The sequence below is a fragment of the Xyrauchen texanus genome, chromosome 41, assembly GCF_025860055.1.
Source record: "Xyrauchen texanus isolate HMW12.3.18 chromosome 41, RBS_HiC_50CHRs, whole genome shotgun sequence".
Lineage (NCBI taxonomy): Eukaryota > Metazoa > Chordata > Actinopteri > Cypriniformes > Catostomidae > Xyrauchen > Xyrauchen texanus.
Window position 1 is genome coordinate 17378673 of NC_068316.1, and position 21142 is coordinate 17399814.

Below are 21142 nucleotides of genomic sequence, written 5' to 3' on the forward strand. Positions count from 1 at the left end.
CATTGATTCCAAAGGCAAAATGCTGAAGCTAGCCCAGCACCGAAATTTAATTCAAAAACAGTGATTTTGTGTGGATTTTACAGCTACTGAAATTTCTAAACTACAGTACATTTTCTGAGCATTCATGAGCCAGAAAAGTTTAAAAGATTTTACTAAATGCTGTTCCTTATTGACTTTCCATGGCAATGTAGTCCTAGTCTGGAGAAGAGTCCTAGATCCAGAGCAGCAAAAAATGAAATCTAGTTTTGTGCTTTAAAACTGGTCTGCTGAGCCCTTTTCAGTGGGTCACGCAGGTAAACAAACACACTCTGGGCTGTCCAATGACAACAAATGTTACTGGCCTGTGCTAATATTAAACATAATATTTAAATGTTAACGGTGCTGTAAGTACAACATTTTTTTTCTTTTCTAAAATCGCTCACAGCCCTTTTAAACTAAGCTTCCTGTACCTCAAAAGGGCTTAAACAATTTTATTAATATAAATTGGGTTACAGCAGATTTGCCAGTTGACTCACTGGGAAAACTCCTGGTGCTTGCTATGGCCAGTCCATCTATAGTTTTTATTAAATTAAGTTATTCTTCATTTGTTGGTCATTTAAAAGCAAGGTTATTTTTTTTATTTAGCGGACTATTGTTTACATAAGCAACTTACAAAACAATTTTACTATACAGACAGTTGTTCTGGAACAACCTTAGTTGCCTTGCTCAAGTACACAATGGTGATAGCTCAAGAATTGACCTTTCTGGGGTTTGAGCCTGCAACTTTAGATAAGCTCAGATTTTTAAGTACGAATCACCACACCAGATTTTTTTGTTTACCGTATGAAACCACCAGCATGAACACAGGTTCTGTGTAATTGAGGCTGTTTTTTTAGGAAACTAATTGTAAAGCATGGGCCAGTGTGCATTAAATTTAATATGACATAATCATCAAAGGCAGGACTCTGATCAGTCAGCTCTAGCGATAGCAAGGTCAGTGGCAAAACATGCCAGGCCAGATTGAGTTTCCTGAGACGGGTAATGAAAAGTGTTTTCCTGTGGCAGCTCATATGTTTCCATTCTTTTTAATCAGGCAGCTGTAGCACTTTGTGGACTCACGTTCTCATGCTGATAGATTGAGAGAGAACAACCTTCTCCCTTATATCTGTCATTCCTATGCTTGGAGCGGTGCTTGTTTATCTGGTCGATTGTGTGACTGAGGTCTGGTTTCTCAGAGACAGATTAAGCATAATTCTGAACTATGATGGCTTCTCATTTTAGAATCAGTATAGATGGTGAAATTAAACTGGGAATTTGCTTTAGCACTGTGCAGAAAATTGTCCCTCAGTGTTTAAATGGTACAAATGGGATGATAGGAAATCACTCATGCATCTGGTGAGAATAGTTATGCTGTTGTATGTTTTTCTAGTTCCTAAATTACTTATCATCCTGTGTGGGTACAATTTTGTCGTGCTTACTCTTGCAGAATCCTAGAAAAAAGGATAAATAAAAGATAACGTTTGCATTTTGCAGTGATTGGAAAGTGAACCCTCCGTGCCTTTTTTGGGTTGGTTATTACTCTTATTGGCCTTGAGAGTATGACTCTAAAGAGCAAAGAAATTAATGTGTGTTTGTGCAAGATTAGCTTCTGGTAACTTCTCAGTAATACACCTAATTCAGATCTTCATTACAGGGCTAGACAGACCCTGGCCTTATGCAGGCACCTGAAGTGTATACATAACTCCTGGCATTTTCCTGCCCTGCTGTTGTTCCAGTTATTACAACTTTTGTTACTTACAAGAATAGGTAGAGCTTTGATACAGTATGTGTGCTTGAAACATTGTAAGGACTAAACACAATACCAACATCTTTTTTTCTGTATTTATAGAATAACACAGCACTTACTGAAAATGAGTCTTTTGAAAAAAAAATGCATCATTTACTATTTCCCAATCCTCTCCAATAGGACCTTGATGGGCTTTGAATGCCACTGTGTATCCAATTCAAACTTAGAGTGCTATGAACTTGAACAGATCTTGAACTTTTTGTCTCTTCCTCATTTGAAAACAAGCTTAAGATTTCATTTCTCATGTGTCTTGTGCCTCTCACGAACAAAACACCATTAGCTCTAAAACATGCTCGATCATTTAAGACCTAATGGAATTTTCTAGGAAGCAGAAAAACTCCAAACAGTCCCCGATGTCTCCATAATAGTGTCTTGCATGTATTTAGGTGGTTGCAAAAAAAAAAAAACAGGGAGGATAGTACTTTATCTCTCCCAGAAAACCAAGACTTGAGGACTGCTTCTCTCCTGACTTCCTCTGTGGTTGGATACAGTCTCCCAATCCAAAATACGTTTTACAGAGGATTGTTCTGGACATTTGTGGCAGACCTCACCAAATCAATGACGGTCTGATGGAGGACTGCAGTAGATTAGATTTTGTAATGAAGAAAACAATGCCCATCAACCTATACTTCCCTGCAAAGGCACAATGCAGTAACTGCACTTCCCCTTCTGTTATTCACTCGATGTTGTGTCGAATGTAGTGACACAAGGGGTCTTTCTTGAGAGCCTCGCTTATCTCTGAACTTGAGAAAAGGTCAATGAGAAATTGGCAGGCAGAATTTGCATGTCCCGCCTCCGGACATACGGGTATGTGCGTCGAAAAATGGCAGCAACTTATGGGCAGAGATTACAATTCTGCTACTCAAGGATGCAATAGAGCCTGTCCCTCCAGCCGAGATGAAGAAGGGTCTCTACAGCACTTACTTCGTCGAACGCAAAAAAGGCGGTGGGTTGCGGCCAATCTTGAACTTGCGAGATCTCAATCAGGCTTTACACAAACACCCGTTCAATTTGCTCATGCAGAAACAGAATTTAACCTGCGTTCAGCATCAGATTGGTTCGCAGCGGTAGACCTGAAAGATGCGTACTGCCACGTCTCCATTCTGCCTCGACATCGACCCTTCCTACCGTTCGCGTTCGAAGGCCAGGCTTTTCAGTGCAAGGTCCTCCCCTTCGGCCTGTCCCTGTCCCCTCGCTTCTTCACCAAGGTCGCAGAGGCAGCCCTTGCCCCGCTACGGGAAGTGGGCATCAACATTCTCAATTACCTTGACGACTGGCTCATTGTAGCTCATTCTCGAGGGTTACAGTGCGCTCACAGGGACCAGGTGATATTTCAATGACAGTGACAATCTTCTTTTAAATGCATAGAAAATGCAGAATTTTCTTGTCAGAATTTGGATGTATGCTGCATTAAATTATAGAGAATGTATGTATTGTTAAAACACACAAATCATGGCTAGTATTAACAGTGATTGGATCGGCCTTGTACTTCTACTGGTCGATTTTGAAAAAATGTATTGAAATTTTACACAATATATTTCTAAATTCAAATTATACTTTAAACAAAACTAAAATATCCTTTCTAAAAAAGAAGTGGTCAAAAAAATAATACTAAATCCAAAATTGTACTCTACCCAGCTTCTTCCATGGCCCTATTGCAGTGACTTAAAAATCACTCTTCGTCAACAGGAAAACAAAATACAGGGGTGTGGTTGAGCGTTGAGAACGGTAAGGATTGTCACCTGTTTATAATGAGTCTAATACTTCTTTCTTGTTCTAGTGAGGGTTTGGGTGAGTTTAAAAGGAATCCACCAGAGAGGACAGAGAGAGAGACTTAAATGCCTGTCCATTGTGCGTGCGTGTGTGTATATGGGTGCCCAAAGACGCGTTAGTGTGTGTGGTGGAAAGCCTGATTTAAGTTGCTGCAGGAAGGCTGTTTTTTGTTTGAGTGTGAAATAAACGATATGTCAACTGTTCACCCGGCTCCTGCTTTCTCCTTATTATGAACCGTTACAAATAACAATATAAATTAGATTATAAATACAATTGTAAATACAAACATAATGATAATAATTGAAAAATAAGCCATAAACGTAAGATAGTTTAACATAATCTTATATGTATTTTATTTTCCCAAGACATTAACTTTATTACCACCTGCCGGTGGAATCTGCAAACTTCAAATGCAGGAACTGAATATGGAATTGCTGAGATAAGATGTGGTATTGTAACGTTTTTACATACGAATACATCAACAGTTTGTGCGCCAACAGCCACAGTATTGCAAACATTCCCACCCATGCCCACTTGCGCTTTGTGCTGGCTTGAAAATTGTACTTTTATGAAAATTGGATAAGATGTTGTGCACTGGCGTAGCGCGTAGCACTGTGCTTTGCACACACATGAAAATAGAGCCCTGCATTTTTAAAGTTAATGCTCATTCAAGTTTTAATTCAACAAAAACGACACCCCTACCATAAACCTTAAACCTAACTGATAGTGTCATAAAAGCAAATGTGAGGTGAAAACCACAATTGCTGAAGCAATCATGTCATTTTGTGGTGCTTCTATGACTCTTTTGACTTATGGGTCGACCTGCATGCTCTGCAGGACTCACACCATGTTATTCCACATTGCAAGTACAGTACAACGCTCTATCAGTTGAGCTACCACACGACTTGCTCATGCATGGATACGTTTATAAATGTAGTTGTTTATGTAATGCAAATGTTAAGTTTTAAAAGTCATGCACTTTTGATGTCATAAGATAACATTAAATGTTTAGCAAAAAGAATGTGTTTATGAAATGATAATCTGCCTTTTTAATCATAATTTGTGTGAAAGTGAGTAAAAATCATTGTTGTTGTGGTGCTTCTAGTGTTTCTTTCACTAGGAAAATGCTGTGATAGATACAAGTCACGTAAAATTGATTTTGCAAACATTTTATGTAATTAATGTAATATTATGAGACCAGGTTTTTACAATAGAGCGGAATTAAGAAAAGGTGCTTTTAAATGTTCCCTTGAAACATATTAGATAAAGCAGAGTAAACCAGTAGTTAACAAGTGGTTAACATCTGCACTAGGCTTATTGATGAGTATAAAAGTTTATAACAGGAAGATCTCGAAGGATTCTTCCATATTCCATTTGCCAATATGAATAATATATGGAGCACATAGACACTCATTAATCTTAAAGTAGTTATTCTCCAATGCCTGTAAAATCAACAGAATACAGTATACACACTCATGCATTCTCTACTCACAAACACACACAGGAGTGTGCATCGGACTGAGTTGTGTGCCTCTGTCATAATTTAGAGTGCCATCCTGTCAGAAAAGTAACTATCCTCAATTAATTACGAAACTGGAATGGGACGAATGCAGTCACCAATAAGTCGCATCCAGTTGTGGCTGACAGAAACCTGCCTTTTTCTGCCTCCCTTGTTGATCAACCATGGCTATTGGCAGCTTCCCAGATACCTACAAATCCTGGCAATCATTTAGATGCCACTGAAGCCCTGCTTTAATTTGTCAGCAGATGCTTGTTTTTTTCCTCTGTTTTCCCTCTATAGTGAGACACATTTCCCACAGCGTTTCATTCAATAGCTCCCCTCCACCACACTCCATACCAAACCCCATTCCTCTGTTGACTGCTCAGGCATATAGACTCTTGGACAGGTGCAGGAAGCAGACAAGACAGATGGCCTTGCAAACTTGAGGAACTTTGTTTGTCTCCTCAGTTCTATTTTATCAAAAAAGCTCCAAGCAAAGGCTGATTCTTCCAGATGCTCTAATTTGTAGATTAATGTCTGGGGGCTGCAAGGTGAATCTCAATAGGCCTTCCTGTGATCATCATAGGGGAAGGCTTTGTTTACCCTGAACAACCCTGTGGATTTGCCAGATCTCTCAGGTTTAGGGTTGTCATATTTTCCCTGGAATACAGGGTTCTTGTTTTAGTAGTCCGTGTGGGAAAATTCCTCTAATGATAGACACAGCTTTGTTCAGTGTTTCAGGGTATTTTTGTCTCATTATTAACGTTAGTAGTTTGAGTTGAATTTAGCTGATTGTTTGGGATATACATTAACATTTTTGTTATCAGAGCTATCAAAGTTAATGAGGTTAGGTTGATAAGTTTTACCCCAGTATCCTCATGCCTAGCTTTCACACCTAACACATTAGATCACACAGTGACTTTGCTTTTACGTTACATTTAGGTGACCTTTTCCAAACCAATGCACCGTACACAGACCCCATTATGGAGTCTGATGTTAAGTGCCTTGAGGGCATAATGGAAATAGGGTTCTTTCAGTAAGCTCAGGCTTGCCGAGAACTAAGATTGGACCATTGATCTCTGCATTAACAGCCCAGAGTCTTGGCAAACACATCCCCCCATTATGAGGATTAGAATTCTGACTACTATAAAATAGCTTTCTGAATGCATTAATTATGATTAAGATATTTATTGCAAATCTTTTTTAAACATTTTGCTTAAAGCTGAAGCTGAATGTAAAATACTTTCTCATACCCCAGCTGAATATTTAGAGTGAAGTAAGCCATTTGTAGATTTCCACGAAAACTGTTAACACTGTGGCTTTGCGTCGCTATCAAAGCATTCCTTTTTTCGTTTGAGTACCCTGACCACCCCGACATATCAACATTGGCTCAACCAATGGCTTGAGTTTTGGGGGCTATCTGTTTTTAACCAGTGATGGAAAAGAGAACTGTTAAGGAAACCAGTTTGAAACCAAATATATATTTATTTGCAATTCCGTTTGGTTACGCAAGTAGAGCAGAAATGACAGTATCAAAAAGTGCCTTGATTATTTTTTGTCATATAGCATTTGTAGTATTTCCTTACAGGTAAATAACTATGTATAATTTTTTTGTTTAGGTTATTTTTTAAGAACCAGAGCATCTCCATCCCAGCACTCATTCCAGGGCTGCATGCAGCTCATTCAGGTGGACGATCAGCTGGCCGACCTGACTGCAGTGGAGCAGGGGAGGATGGGAGCCTTCGAGAATGTCAGCCTGGACATGTGTGCCATCATTGACAGGTTAGAGCTCCAACACTTCTTTCCCTGCCCTGCTGTTAAACAAACACTGACTGAGACAGTATGGTGATCACTGGGTGCAGTAGACCGAGACAGTGGCTTATCCCTACAGACAGTATCTTCCCTGGGGGCAGGACCAGTCACAGTCTGCCTGTGCTCTGTGGAGCTGACCTTACTCTGTATTCCTTATTCCTCAAGCTCAACAGCAAATAAGGAGTATAATCAGAGAGCAGATGTTTTGCCAAATCTTCCATTGAAATTGTTATTGAATTTTAGTTGTTATTGAATTTAGGTCACATCTACAGTAATCCTTTTAAGTTTTAAACCGTTTTTAGTTTCTTAACCTCATCATTTTCCAAATTCTGTGGCTATGGAGAGCATTTTCAAAAGTATCAGTGTTCAGTGGAGAAAAACACCATTCTAGTGTGTATGAGAGGGGTAAACGTAGCAAAATGTATGCATTTAAACCAAAAAAAAAGCACAAATCTGGGTTAGCGTGAAGCACTAACCATGGAAAAGAATGGGGCCAATTTTTGGAGGCAGTTCGTGATAACATGTAAACAACCATGAAAAATTGCTCACACCTGTTTTTGTGTTTATTTGCAAAGGGGGAAAAAAGCTAAACATTTATAAAGACAGTGGGTAGGGAGATGTGGTTGTTGTTTTATTTACATGAAGGAACAGCTTACGTCCGTTTTTGTGTTTTGTACTTATTTACAAAGAAAAAACAGCTGAAAATAAGGAATAGAGCAGGTAGGGAGATGTGGGGGATGTTTTATTTCCTAATAATTTTTTGTCTCCTGCTTCCCAATACCTTGCTCTGCTCTTGCGCTCTCTCTATATTTCATTGGCTTTGGCTCATTGTTGGTCTCTTGCTCATCGGGACAGTGCGCACACCTGACAACATGACATCTAGATATCAAGCTGGTTTGAAATCTGTCGTAGCGTCTACGACTTGTCCTGGCATGTTGCAGTAATGCGCACAATACCTGACCGTTTATCATGCGATCTGATACATCTCATCGCAGACCAGTCGCTGATTCAAAACATCAAAGAAGACAGCTTGACGTACTTGAGTCATGTAGTGTTTATTCATGCTTAACAGACGAGTCAGTAGACCTCAGAACATTATTCAGAATTATTTATTTATTTATTGAGTTACGATAATGAATAATTTTTGCTTGTTAATTATTTGTAATTAAGAGTGGCTTTGATGTTTGTTTGTGTCAGTTTGTTGACAGTTTAATTTATAGCTTTAATGTTTTTGTGAAATAATGCTCATCACCTAGGCTGGAGGATTTCCAAGCAGCTGTGATGGATAATGTATTCATTCATTGTACAAGAAAACATTAATTTGCCTCCAAATTACAGAAAATTAAGGGGCCAAGCATCTTGCTTTTAATCTAATCAGATTAGCTTTAAAGTATGTTAATATCCACCTGACCCTTTAAATGGTTCATAGTAATCATCTTTTCATTGTACTGATATCATGTATGATGATAATTGAATTCTGTGTAGATAAAGGAAGCACAACTGGAGAACTCCTTAGAAAGTATTTGTGTGCCTGAGACTCACATTGCATATTCCATTAATATATAATGGGGCTAATTCATTAAACAGTTGTGCCACTTTTGTGAGTGGTAGTTCAGTGCAAAAACCTGCAACCTTTTTCATTTGTACTTTACTGTTACTGTAGACTGCATAATTTGCTTATAGAGAGAGGCGGAACTGCAACTTGTACATATCGTAAATGGGTCATTCCTACAATTCTGTGACATTCCGGCTTTAGAACTTTTGAAAAATAAAACATACTTTTACATGAATCATGTTTCATCATTGCTGGGACATAATAATGATTGTATTAGTTATACTGGGAACAAATCGGTAACACTTTAGAATACTGTTTCATACTTAAGTATGCAGGAATTAATGCAGGACAAATGAGTAGTACTACATTAACACTTACTTATTAACATGTACTTATCACTTATTAACAGTTACTACTATTAACTAATACAGAAACACAATTAACTAATCAGTAAGTAATAATGCAGTCTGATGACACTGATAGTTCACTTTTAGTTCACTGTTGCCTCACTGGGAACTAGGGATGCACCGAATGTTCGGCAACCGAAATTATTCGGCCGAAAATAACAAAATAAGCACTTTCGGTGTTAGGCCGAATAAGTAAAAAGACCGAATAAATTTTGCCGAACAATGACGTTTTTGATGACGCGATCAAATAGTAACGTGAGTGAGAGGCGCGCGCTTTATAAATGCAGCAAAAATGTCGGCGGTGTGGAAGCACTTTAAAGTGTCCGAGAAAGAGGCAAAAACGGCCGTTTGCAGACACTGTTCTGCTGAATTGTCCAGAGGGGGTGCATCTGCAAAACTTACAGCACTACAAGTTTAATTTGTCACTTAAAATTAAGACACCCCGAGCAGCATGCAGAGTACGAGAAAGACACTGCGGCAGCAACAGCAGCGAAAAGGAAAGTAGCTCCTCCCAGTCCCAGGACACCCACTCCATCTGTGGCTGACTTCTTAGAAAAGGCCAAAAAGTTTGCCAGTGACAGTGCCAAAGCTAAAGGCATTACAAAAAGGATAATGGAATTCATCGCATTGGATGATCAACCATTCTCGGTTGTAGAGGATGTTGGATTTCGCAGGCTTATAGACCATATTGAGCCCCGTTACACCATACCTAGTAGACGGCATTTCTCAGATGTGTGCTTACCTGAGATGTATAACTTGGCTACAGATATTGCAGCCCTCAGCTTCACGACTGATATGTGGAGCTCGGATGTAAGCCCCACCAGTATGCTGAGTTTAACTGCGCAGTGGATCGACACAGATTTCAAGCTACAAAAGATTGTGCTGCACTCACAAGAGTTTAGAGGGTTCCATACAGCTGCAGCCATTTCAGAGGCGTTCGCCAACATGTTTGACACTTGGCGTATCGACCGATCTAAAGTGCATGCTGTAGTCAGTGACAACGCAAGAAATATGGCTAAAGCCATGGAAGATAGCAATCTGAAAGGCATACGGTGTATGGCACACACAATTCAACTGGCAGTCAACGAGGGATTGTTGAGTCAGCGCAGTATAGCGGATGTGATAGCGTTAGGCAGGAAAATTGTTGGCCACTTCAAACATTCCCCGCTTGCCTATGCGCGTCTACAATCTATCCAAGAACAGCTCAGAACGCCACAAAAACGTTTCCAACAAGATGTGAGCACAAGGTGGAACAGTACATATTATATGCTGGAAAGCCTTTTTGCGCAAAAGCGAGTCCTGGCTACATACATAGCAGATTATGATCTGCCCGCGACATTCACCGCATACCAGTGGGTGTTAATCGAGAACGTTCTCTCTCTTCTCGCCCCCTTTGAGCAGATAACAAAAGAAATAAGCTCATCTGATGCATCTGTGGCAGACGTTATACCATTACTTGCAGCACTAAAGCGACTTTTAAACAAAGAGGCTGAAACAGACCACGGAGTGAAAACGACTAAAAGTGCGCTCTTAGAGGCTGTCAGCACACGATTTAGTCAGGCGGACTCAGAACCCCTGTACTGTATCGCGACTGTACTTGATCCACGATATAAAGATCATTACTTGGATGTGGGGAAAAAGTTGCGCACACGAGAAATGATCCAGGCCGAGTTGGATTTGGGAAAGCCGCTAGGTGATGGAGACGGTCAGGTGATGCACAGCGCAGGAGATGAAAACAGCGCAGAGAGAAAACGGGCTCGTACTACAGATGAGCCGTGCACCGTCTCGCTGTCTGACATGTTCGATGAGATCCTCCAAGAGAATAACCCATTTGCAAGACAGAGGACAAGCTCAACCGCTCAACAGTTAGATGCTTATCTCTCAGAAGTCCCCACTCCCAGGAGCAATAACCCTCTCGATTTTTGGAGGACCAATCAAGGTCGCTTTCCCGACCTGGCACAGATGGCACGCAGGTAGGCCACCCTGTATGGGAAATTAATTTAAGATTTTATTTATATTTTGGTAAAACTTAAGTAGTTTCTATTGTTAACATTAATAGGCTATTAGTTAACATGAACTAACAATAAAAAACACTTATTAAAAGCATTTATTAATCTTAAATGTTAACATTTACTAAATACAATGTTAAAATCAAAAGTGGTATTTGTTAGCATTAGTTAATGCACTTATACTAACATGAACTAACAATGAACAATTTAATTTTTATTAACTTACATTAACAAAGATTAATAAATACTGTAACAAATGTATTGCTCATTGTTAGTTAATGCTTGTTAATGCAATAATGTTAACAAATGGAACCTTATTGTAAAGTGTTACTGTATTTTATATTATGTATTTGGTACTATTTTCAGTGTAGTAAATTAGTAGGCCTACACCGGTTTTCAACCATTTCATTATCTCTGAGACATTGTTTTGAAATGAGCAACTTTTAGAAAACTGCAATATTTAAAATTGTAACTATTCTGATCCCAGGTACTTGTCTGCTCCATGCACAAGCACAGACAGCGAGAGACTGTTTAGTGCTGCATCTCATGTTATCGATGAGAAGAGGAACCGACTTTCATGTGAGAAAGCAGAGAAGCTACTTTTCATAAAGAAGAACCTGCCACTTTTTCTGAATAAGTAGGCTAAGTAGGCTTATGTCTACGACAGTTATTCATTTGTTGTGGGTTCATCCACATTTTTTGCACATTTCAATGCACTTTTTGTTGTGTTACAACTACTTTCAGCAGTTAGTTATAGGCCTAACATAGGCTATTCAAGAAGGGGGGCTTCAAAGATGGCCAAATACATTTTTATTTTTATTTTTTTTTACTAATTTATTTAGTAAATTTATAGAAGTTATATTGTGCTTTGTTTGTATAATATCTGCTGGAATCTTTAAAAATTGTTCAGTGTTAAATATTTTTAAATTTGATTTTTGTAATTTGTTTTTTTTTTTTCTCTGAAAAGCAAGACAAAATAGTAAAAAAAAAATGTTTTACTATTTAATTAATGCAATGGTGAAAAAATTGTCAAAAATGGAAAAAAATGTTAAACACCATGTTCGGTATTCGGCCTTCGGCCCTCGGCCAAGCGTTTCATTATTATTCGGCTTCGGCCAAGAATTTTCATTTCGGTGCATCCCTACTGGGAACTACTAACTAACTATGAGTAAATAATAATAATAACTACTAATTAATTACTTTGCACAAAATTAACTCCTCAAAATCCAGTTTCTAAAATGTGAACAATTTATTGTCAACATGAAATTGCATCATCAGCGTTCTTTACCAGAAACCAGTTATGAACCTAACACCACTCTAAATCACTGGTCAACAGTGCCTGGTAGAGTGTCATGACTAGTCAGCTTACCTTAAATAAAGTAAACATACAGCGTACATGTGCGTATGGCCCCGAATACACCACTGGTGTTTGTGCACTGAAACAGTGCTGGGCCATGAGTATACTATTTTAAGCCATCGTAATTTTTTTGGTGCAAAAATGCCTCTATTCTTACACCGTGATTACAAAAGTTTTATGCCATTAACTGATTTGTGTAATTGCTTTAGTGAATTAGGCACTAAAACAAGACAAAAAAGAGCATGCATAGAAACTGCACACAGTTGGCTAAATTAATTTTTAGTGACTAACGTCCAAAGTGTTATTGCATTTCAAAACGTAAATATCTCCGGTTATACCGGTACATTGACATTCAAATGGGAGGCTAATCAATGTAAAGAATAGTCATTTAATAAGAAGAGCTATTTGTTCTCTTTTATTCATTTGCTCATTTATAAAAATGTTGCTCATTTATTTTTCTCTAGAATGAGATAGTCCCACACATTTAGCCATTGTTTATATTCCATTAGATTCCTTGCGGCTCAGTTAGAAGCTTAAACTCCATTTTAATTGTCTGTGATGATACATTATGCTTTAATGTGTCTCATTAGCCTTATAGCTCAGGGCTGAGTACATTCTCAACATGATTTAAAGACAAGCATTCTACGCCGTCACCAATGAATCTCTGCTTTTTGCTAACAGCCGTGTTTAAATTTACATCCTTCTACCTGACAGTCAATGTTTAGATGATTTTTCAGACAAAATGCTTTTTCTTTATTGAAGTGTCTCCTGCTTAAGAAAGCAGCTTATAACAATCTAAGATGGTTCACTGGCCTCCCACCATGGCCAAGCTGGTTAGGCTGGCCTGTTTTGCAGGCTTTAGAGGGGTTTGGGAAAATTGTCAACTGATCAGGCTGGTAGACCAGCTAGACCAGGTAAAGACCAGCTTTGCCAGGCTTGTAGACCAGCTAAACTGGCTTAAACCAGCTATGACCAGAAAACCAACTTAAGCTAGTTTAATTTTTTTTCCCATCAGTGTCACTCTGTTTATTAATGTTTTTGGTTTTATACTGCAATACAGTTAGTTCTAGGTCCTGAGAGGGAAATATTTTCCTTTATTAGATCAGTCTAGATACAGACTCCCTCTTCCTTCCTTCACTTAGAATAGAGTGAACTGTAGAGGAGGAAGGAGAAGGTTGAACACTCTCTGTGTTTTTCCGTTAAAGTAATGATGCTTCGCTGGCAAAGCTCCACAGTGCCAGTGCAGTGATTATGTACAATCGGAGGGGAGGGGAGGGGGGCCACTCACTCGCCACACCATTTTTTTATGTTCACTTTCATCAGGGCAGGTGATGCTCTATCAATCTCCTTTACCAAATGCGTCTCTGTATTTGACATGTTAAAGAATATTCCATGTTTGTCCTCCCACCAGGAAAACACTAAAAAACACAATCTTTCTCTTAGTTACAGTCACATCCGGAAGATATTTTTTCTCAGCCCTACAGTATTTCACAGACATCAATTTCATTCACATAAAACTATTTCATGCATAAGCTCCTCTGCTGAAGTTCCAGGGGCTTTCTTAGAATGTGACTCATTTTAAATAACCATGTGAAATGTTTGACATAATGGCATGTTAAAGGGGGGGTGAAAGAAAGAGAGGCGCTTTGAGCTAATCTGTATCCATCTCCGAGGAGATGCAGATTGGTGTCTCACCCCAACAAGTCTAATCTCACAGAGGCATTTTAAGCCACATAATCTTACTGTTCATAATGGTTGCATTAGAAAACTGTCACTTTCCATTACAAAAGCACTGCTAGGGGTGTAAACAGCCAGAGCGGGAAAAATGCGATGCTCTGGTCTCCAGCCTTCAATAAGACATTTCTTAAACACAGACTCAAATACGCACACATTTACTTTTGCACCCTTTATCTTTCTTCTGGGAAATTGTGATGGAAATCTCTGGGATGCTAAGTGACCATGCACAGGAAATGCTTGTTCAGGCTCACTGCTCTGCAATCTCCAGTTCCCTGCTTGACCAGGAACAATGCTAAAATCTTTGCCAGTATGCAAGAGGTGAGCTATTACCAAGATACATGGCCTACAGTATGTGAACACCTTTCTAATTAAGAGGTGCTATCCCAATTCAAGCCTAATTTATACAATGTAAGAAACCAAACTTTTTTCTAATGAATGAACTAAAGCACCATAGGTGGATGAAGCTTGTGTGTATACCAATGTGCAGCATTATTTTAAAACTAGTTAGTTCACCAATCACCAGTGCTTTTTGATGAGCCGAGTGCTCCCAGTTCAGGAATTTCAGGGATGTGTGCAGGACAAACATGAGAATTATCAAAAAAAACCAAACACCTAATCAGAACAAAAACGTCAGTGCATTTTGTATAAATTTTAAGCGAACAAAAAGAAGCCTGTTCTCCCAGTAAGGATTAAATAGCCTTTAATCAAGCTTGATCATGTATAAAAAAAAAAATCCATTAATCGCTGATTAACCATGTTAGACAATTAATTGCCATACAAAAAACTGCGATTAACAATATATCTGTCACTTACCATGTAAAGGGAGTCAAACACCGGATGCGCTGGCGGACGACATTGTGCGTTCCAAAAATCTTCAAATTTATGCACACCGCCGCCGTTCGGCATCTGTCAGTGGCACCCAGTTACAACTTTGGAGGGTGATCAAATTTCTGCCTTGCCACAGAGTGCAACTCACATACCTTTACATTAAATTTGACCAAAATTATTATCTAAGGACATATATTTACTTATTTCATATAGCCTACAAAATGTGTTTTCAGTTAAGTCTTTTCTGGTTTGACAGCTTATGAAGCCCATTCAGTGCTACAGATGGAGAACTTGCAATATTAACATAGCCATTTATAATCAGTCAGTTTGCACAGTTACACCAGTTTCATTCACTAACCTGAAAACTCATCAAAAACTTGGTAATTTTGTGTGTACTGTTTGCCACCTGAACCGCATCGACTTGCCCTTTGTTTGATACTGTGACGTGTCCTACCCGTGATGTGGCGTGGCGTTTCTTGTCCGGTGTGTAACCGCTTTAAGTCTAATACACATAATCCTAATGATGAAGCCATTTATTTATCATATTAAGGTTTTGAATTTTTGGAAAATATTGAAAAGGGGTAGAATGACAGAATGACATAATAATATAAGAATTAAAATACCTAGGCTCCAAATATTTAAAATATTTATCCTTTTGGTCAGCTTTTGTCTTTGATTTAGTTACATCCAGACTTCTGCGTTTGCAACCCAGTCAACTATTAAAGTATTACAATTTGTTCCTAATTTCACACACAGTCTGTATATAGAGTAAGTGACTCATCTTCTCATCTGTGTCACTACATGTCATTAACTTTGTATGATCCTGTAAGAACAAAGAATATTTTCCATCTCGCAAGTATTACATTAAAGTGCAACCAGAGGGCTTTTAACCATGCATGTTAATCCGTGTTTAATTTCATGTAAGCTTGGTACTAACCACCGCAGACAGTGTTCCAAAAAGCATTTAATCTTAAGCACTCATGTACCAGAATATGAGACATAGTAAAGCATTTCATGGGCATAAGTTGCATGCACATATAATCATGGAAGCTATAGGTGTAATGTTGAGGTAGGCAGAGTGGATACCATTTGCATATATTTATTAGAAGGCTTCAACAATTAATACAGGCAGTATTCCTTAAACGTAGTCAGGTCACAGGCTTGGGTCAAACATAGGTAAATCGGTCCACGGGCAAACAAATCCAAAACAGTAATCCAGAGATGTAAATCCAATAAACGTAAGCAATGGTCATAACAGTATGAAAAGCTGAACCTGCTGGGCCTGGTCACCTCCCTCTGCAACTGGATCCTGGACTTTCTGACTGGGAGACCTCAGTCAGTCCGGATCGTGAACAGCATCTTCACCACCACCACAATGAGCACTGGGGCCCCCCAGGGCTGTGTACTCAGTCCACTGCTGTTCACTCTGCTGACTCACGACTGTGCAACAATGCACAGTTCGAACCACATCATCAAGTGTGCCGATGACACGACCGTGGTGGGTCTTATCCGCAAGAACAACGAGTCAGCATACAGAGAGGAGGTGCAGTGGCTAACGGACTGTTGTAGAGCAACTACCCGTCTCAGAATGTGGACAAAACAAAAGAGATGGTTGTTGACTTCAGGAGAGCACAGAGTGACCACTCTCCGCTGAACATCGATGGCTCCTCTGTGGAGATCGTCAAGAGCACCAAATTCCTTGGTGTTCACCTGGCGGAGAACCTCACCTGGTCCCTCAACACCAGCTCTATTACCAAGAAAGCGCAGCAGTGTCTCTACTTTCTTCAAAGGCTGAGAAAAGCACATCTTCCACCCATCATCATTACATTCTATAGAGGCACTATTGAGAGCATCCTGAGCAGCTGCATCTCTGCCTGGTTTGGGACTTGCAACGTTTCGGACACCAAGCCCTGAGGACAGCTGAGAAGATCATTGGGGTCTCTCTTCCCTCCATCAAATACATTTACACCAAACGCTGCATCCGCAAAGCAACCAGCATTGTGGATGAACCCACACACCCCTCACACAAACTCTTCACCCTCCTGCCATCTGGTAAAATGTACTGAAGCATACAGGCCCTCACGGCCAGACTGTGTAACAGCTTCTTCCCCCAAGCCGTCAGACTCCTCAATACTCAGAGACTGGACTGACACACACACGCACGCACACACACATACACACACACACCATCCAACTTTTGCACATGTCCAGAGTTGCACTAATCATTGTCACTTTATACCTGGCTGCTACATCAATAACTGCTATGTCCATAGAACACTTTTTCATAGTATGTTATGTTTACATTTGGCATTTTTAGAACGTGTCATTGCACTACTCGATTACAAATGTGTACTGGTCGGTGATTCATTGTCCCTCACTGTGCCTATTGACCTGTTCCTTTTAGTAATTATTTTACTTTCCCGTACTTTTTGCACACGTTGCACGTGCACTTTATGTAGGAATGTTACTTAGTCTGTGTAGCACCATGGTCCTGGAGGAACGTTTTTCTCGTTTCACTATGTACTGTACTAACTGTATATGTTTGAACGACAATAAAAAACAATTGACTTGGAAAAAGTAGTCAGAAACAATGGCAGAGAAACAAATGCTTGGTAAGGCAGATAACTGGCAATACTTTGCAATATGGGAGTGTGAATGCAAGGCTTATATACAGAGAAAACAGGAAGTGGCATGGCAGGAACTGATGTGGCAGGAAACAGGAAGAGACAGAGTTCAGTATTCAGGTGAGGGCTCCCTCTGTTCAGATGTTACAATAGGAAGTGGGAAAAAATGGATGCCACAATATTTGCATAATTTATTTGAACACTTTAAAATGAATGTATTAATTTCCCCAGCCCTAGTGATTTAAATAGATTACGCATATATTCTAGTAATTCTTACAAAAATACTATTCGACATTCTAGAAAAAAAATGATTTCCAACTTTTGGTAGCAGTCTGGGGAGGGTCCTTTTCTGTTTCGGCATGACATTTCCCTGTGCAAATGAGGTCCATAAAGAAATCTACAGGTAGACCTAGACCAAAACCCAGACCTGACCTCGCCGATGCTCTTGTGTCTGAAATAGAGCAAATCCCTGCAGCCATATTTCAATATCTAGTGGAGGGAGGGATGTGTATGGTTTTAAAATGAAATATTCAATAAGCATATAACGGTGTGATGTTCAGGTGTCTGCATGCTTTTGGCTATTTCACAGTGACATGTTGCTGTTGAGAATATTTACTTTTATTATTGGGTCATCATCAGTGCACACATAGATGTTCAGGGACTGCTCTGTTATAGGAGATTGATTAATGAACTGCATAAACGTTCTCACCGTATCTTTACCCTCCAGGCACAGATGGCCAATGAGGTAACACAATTAATCTAGACATGTCATCCTATACAAAAACTACTGCACTGCTCCAGAAACTTACAGCAATAGCAGTGCAGAAGAACTTGTAAGTCTGGTATGGTTTATCGTATTTGGCATTATCACAGCACAGCTCCTCCCCTGAGGTACTGGCCTTACATGTATTAATTACAATGGGGTTGTTGCATAATTTCTTTTCATATCGCGTTCCGCCGTGTTAATTGATTTGACATGCAGTTAGCAGGACTGTATGAGGAGCTCTGAAATTGGACAATTCACATTCAACACAATCTTACCACAGAACAAGCACCTCATCCCCAGATTTCAGATTTGATCCATGGCCAATTGAACACACCTTTGAAGATGACTGTTTCTTAATTAAGTTAAGGGGAGAGTCGGTGAAGCCATTAATTGTTTTAACTTTGGAGCTTTAATTAGTATTTCAACTGAGACTAAGATAAAAGATGCTGGCAAATCTGTATGGCTCTGTATGACAAAATGTGTGTGTGTGTGTGTGTGTGTGTGTGTGTGTGTGTGTGTGTGTGTGTGTGTGTGTGTGTGTGTGTGTGTGTGTGTGTGTGTGTGTGTGTGAGCGTGTATTTATCACTTTGTGGGGACCAAATGTCCCCATAAGGATAGTAAAACCCGAAATTTTTGACCTTGTGTCATTTTGTCGGTCCCCATGAGGAAAACAGCTTATAAATCATACTAAATTATGTTTTTTGAAAAGGTAAAAATGCAGAAAGTTTTCTGTGAGGGTTAGGTTTAGGGGTAGGGTTAGGTTTAGGGGATAGAATTTAAAGTTTGTACAGTATAAAAACTATTATGTCTATGGAAAGTCCCCATAAAACATGGAAACACTACGGTGTGTGTGTGTGTGTGTGTGTGTGTCTTTAACCAATTTGACAGTAAGACCTTTATAAAGCAAATTACTCACTAGGTTCAGTGTTTTAATGAGTTACTGTTCTATTTAAGAAAAGGATCTGCCTGCATGTACAATATAACTTTGTATTTTAAATGTGTTATTCTTCTCTGTCCTCCTTTTTCAGATGTATGCCAAACCACTGTGAACATGGAGGCAGATGCAGTCAGACCTGGGATAGGTTTACATGCACATGTGATGGGACGGGGTATACTGGAGCTACCTGTCATACATGTAAGTATGTGAGTTTGCATGTGTTTGTGTCTTTTTTTTTTGTTTATTTAAAGGGATACAGAATATGTGCGTGCAATCTGTGCATATGTATATGTGTAACCGCTCGATTTTTGTTCTGATACATATTATGCTTGTTTTAAAATGAAAGAGTATTTTGAATCAACCTCAGCTTGTGAAATGCTACAGAAACAACCTAGTACTAATGAATGCATTGATTTTCTGTTTAATAAAGGAAAATATGAAGAAAAGATAATGAATGTGTGTACAAAGTTCTGTTTAAACATCTAGAAGACCTTTATGAGAAATGTCATGGCTCTGCCGAACAGTATTTGCTTTTTATATGTGCTTAACCTGTGATTAAGGTACTGATGATGTTAAAGGCTTCTTGTACACACATGCACAGTAGCATAGCGGCTACCTCTGAGTGCATTGTCTGAGATGCCTGTTTGTGGGACAAACTATTTTTTCACTGTACACTTTTCAGAAAATTATTTGTGTTGATTATTTAAATATATTGTTGCACTGTAAAAGGTACAGTGCAATTGTTAACTTGAAAATCTATTTTGACCTAACCCTTTTTGTTTGTAAAACCGAATAGCCAGGTTGATACATTCATAATAAATAATATTTTTGACTTGATCTCAAACAGATAATTTAGATGTTGGTGAAACCAATTAGCCATGTTGATACAGTCATAATAAATTATCTTTTTGACTTTATTTCGAACAGATGATTTAGATTTGTGAAGATATGGCATGCATTAAAATAAATCTCCCATATCTTTATCTCAATAAAAGGCAAAAATGTGTAGACATTGTTCTAATGATCATTCTGACCAATATTGTCAAACAGTCAGTAATTTACCCATTTAGATCTGCACTGGTCTCTGTCTTCTTTTCTCTGTCTGTTTGTTTATACATATTGATTCATAGAAAAATGTACTATTGTATTCTCTGTGAGGTTTCTGTGGGATGACTTCTGAGAGCTGTGGTTCAGCACAACTACAGACTGAATCTGTATGGGACCCCTGGAGTTACAACTGATAAGGAGAAAATGTGTTTGGGAGTTACACAGTGGCATCAGTTACACTTGTCAATAGAAAAGTTGTTTAATTCTATTGAGTTATACTTCTCTTTCAACTCTCCAAGGACAAAAGCAAGGTTGTTCAAGTCAATAGTGAAGCAAAAAGAAACAAGAAAAAGTGTGAAATACTCTACTTATGTTTGCACTAAGAATGGAAAATAGATGGTGATTCTGCCAGGGGTTAAGGGGTCATATTATGAGAAATTAACATTTCCTGTATTTGTTTAGCCAAACAAGTTCATTGCACTTTATAAACACTTACAGAACTCTCCATTCCAAAAAAAGCATTTGTTAAAAGGAAGCTGCATAAAATGGCTTGAAGGTTTCAGCCATTAACATATAACATACAGTAGGCCTATCTCACAAAAGTGAGTACACCCCTCACATTTTTGTAAATATTTGATTATATCTTTTCATGTGACAACACTGAAGAAATGACACTTTGCTACAATGTAATGTAGTGAGTGTACAGCTTGTAAAACAGTGTAAATTTGGACATTTTCACTTAGGGGTTTACTCACTTTTGTTGCCAGCGGTTTAGACATTAATGGCTGTGTGTTGAGTTATTTTTAAGGGACAGCAAATTTACACTGTTATACAAGCTGTACACTCACTACATATCATTGTAGAAAAGTGTCATTTCTTCAGTTTTGTCACATGTAAAGATATAATCAAATATTTACAAATATGTGAGGGGTGTACTCACTTTTGTGAGATACTGTATAACATA

General features: G+C 38.8%; 1 protein-coding gene across 2 annotated transcripts in view; it reads left to right on the forward strand.

Moving 5' to 3' along the window:
* cntnap2a (contactin associated protein 2a) overlaps positions 1-21142 on the forward strand; it is a 521370-nt gene that overhangs the window by 297295 nt on the left and 202933 nt on the right. For both annotated transcript variants that reach the window (XM_052113320.1, XM_052113321.1), the window contains 2 exons: positions 6719-6881; positions 19223-19329. In XM_052113320.1, coding sequence (XP_051969280.1) covers positions 6719-6881; positions 19223-19329 — 270 coding nt within the window. The remainder of the gene's footprint in view (positions 1-6718; positions 6882-19222; positions 19330-21142) is intronic.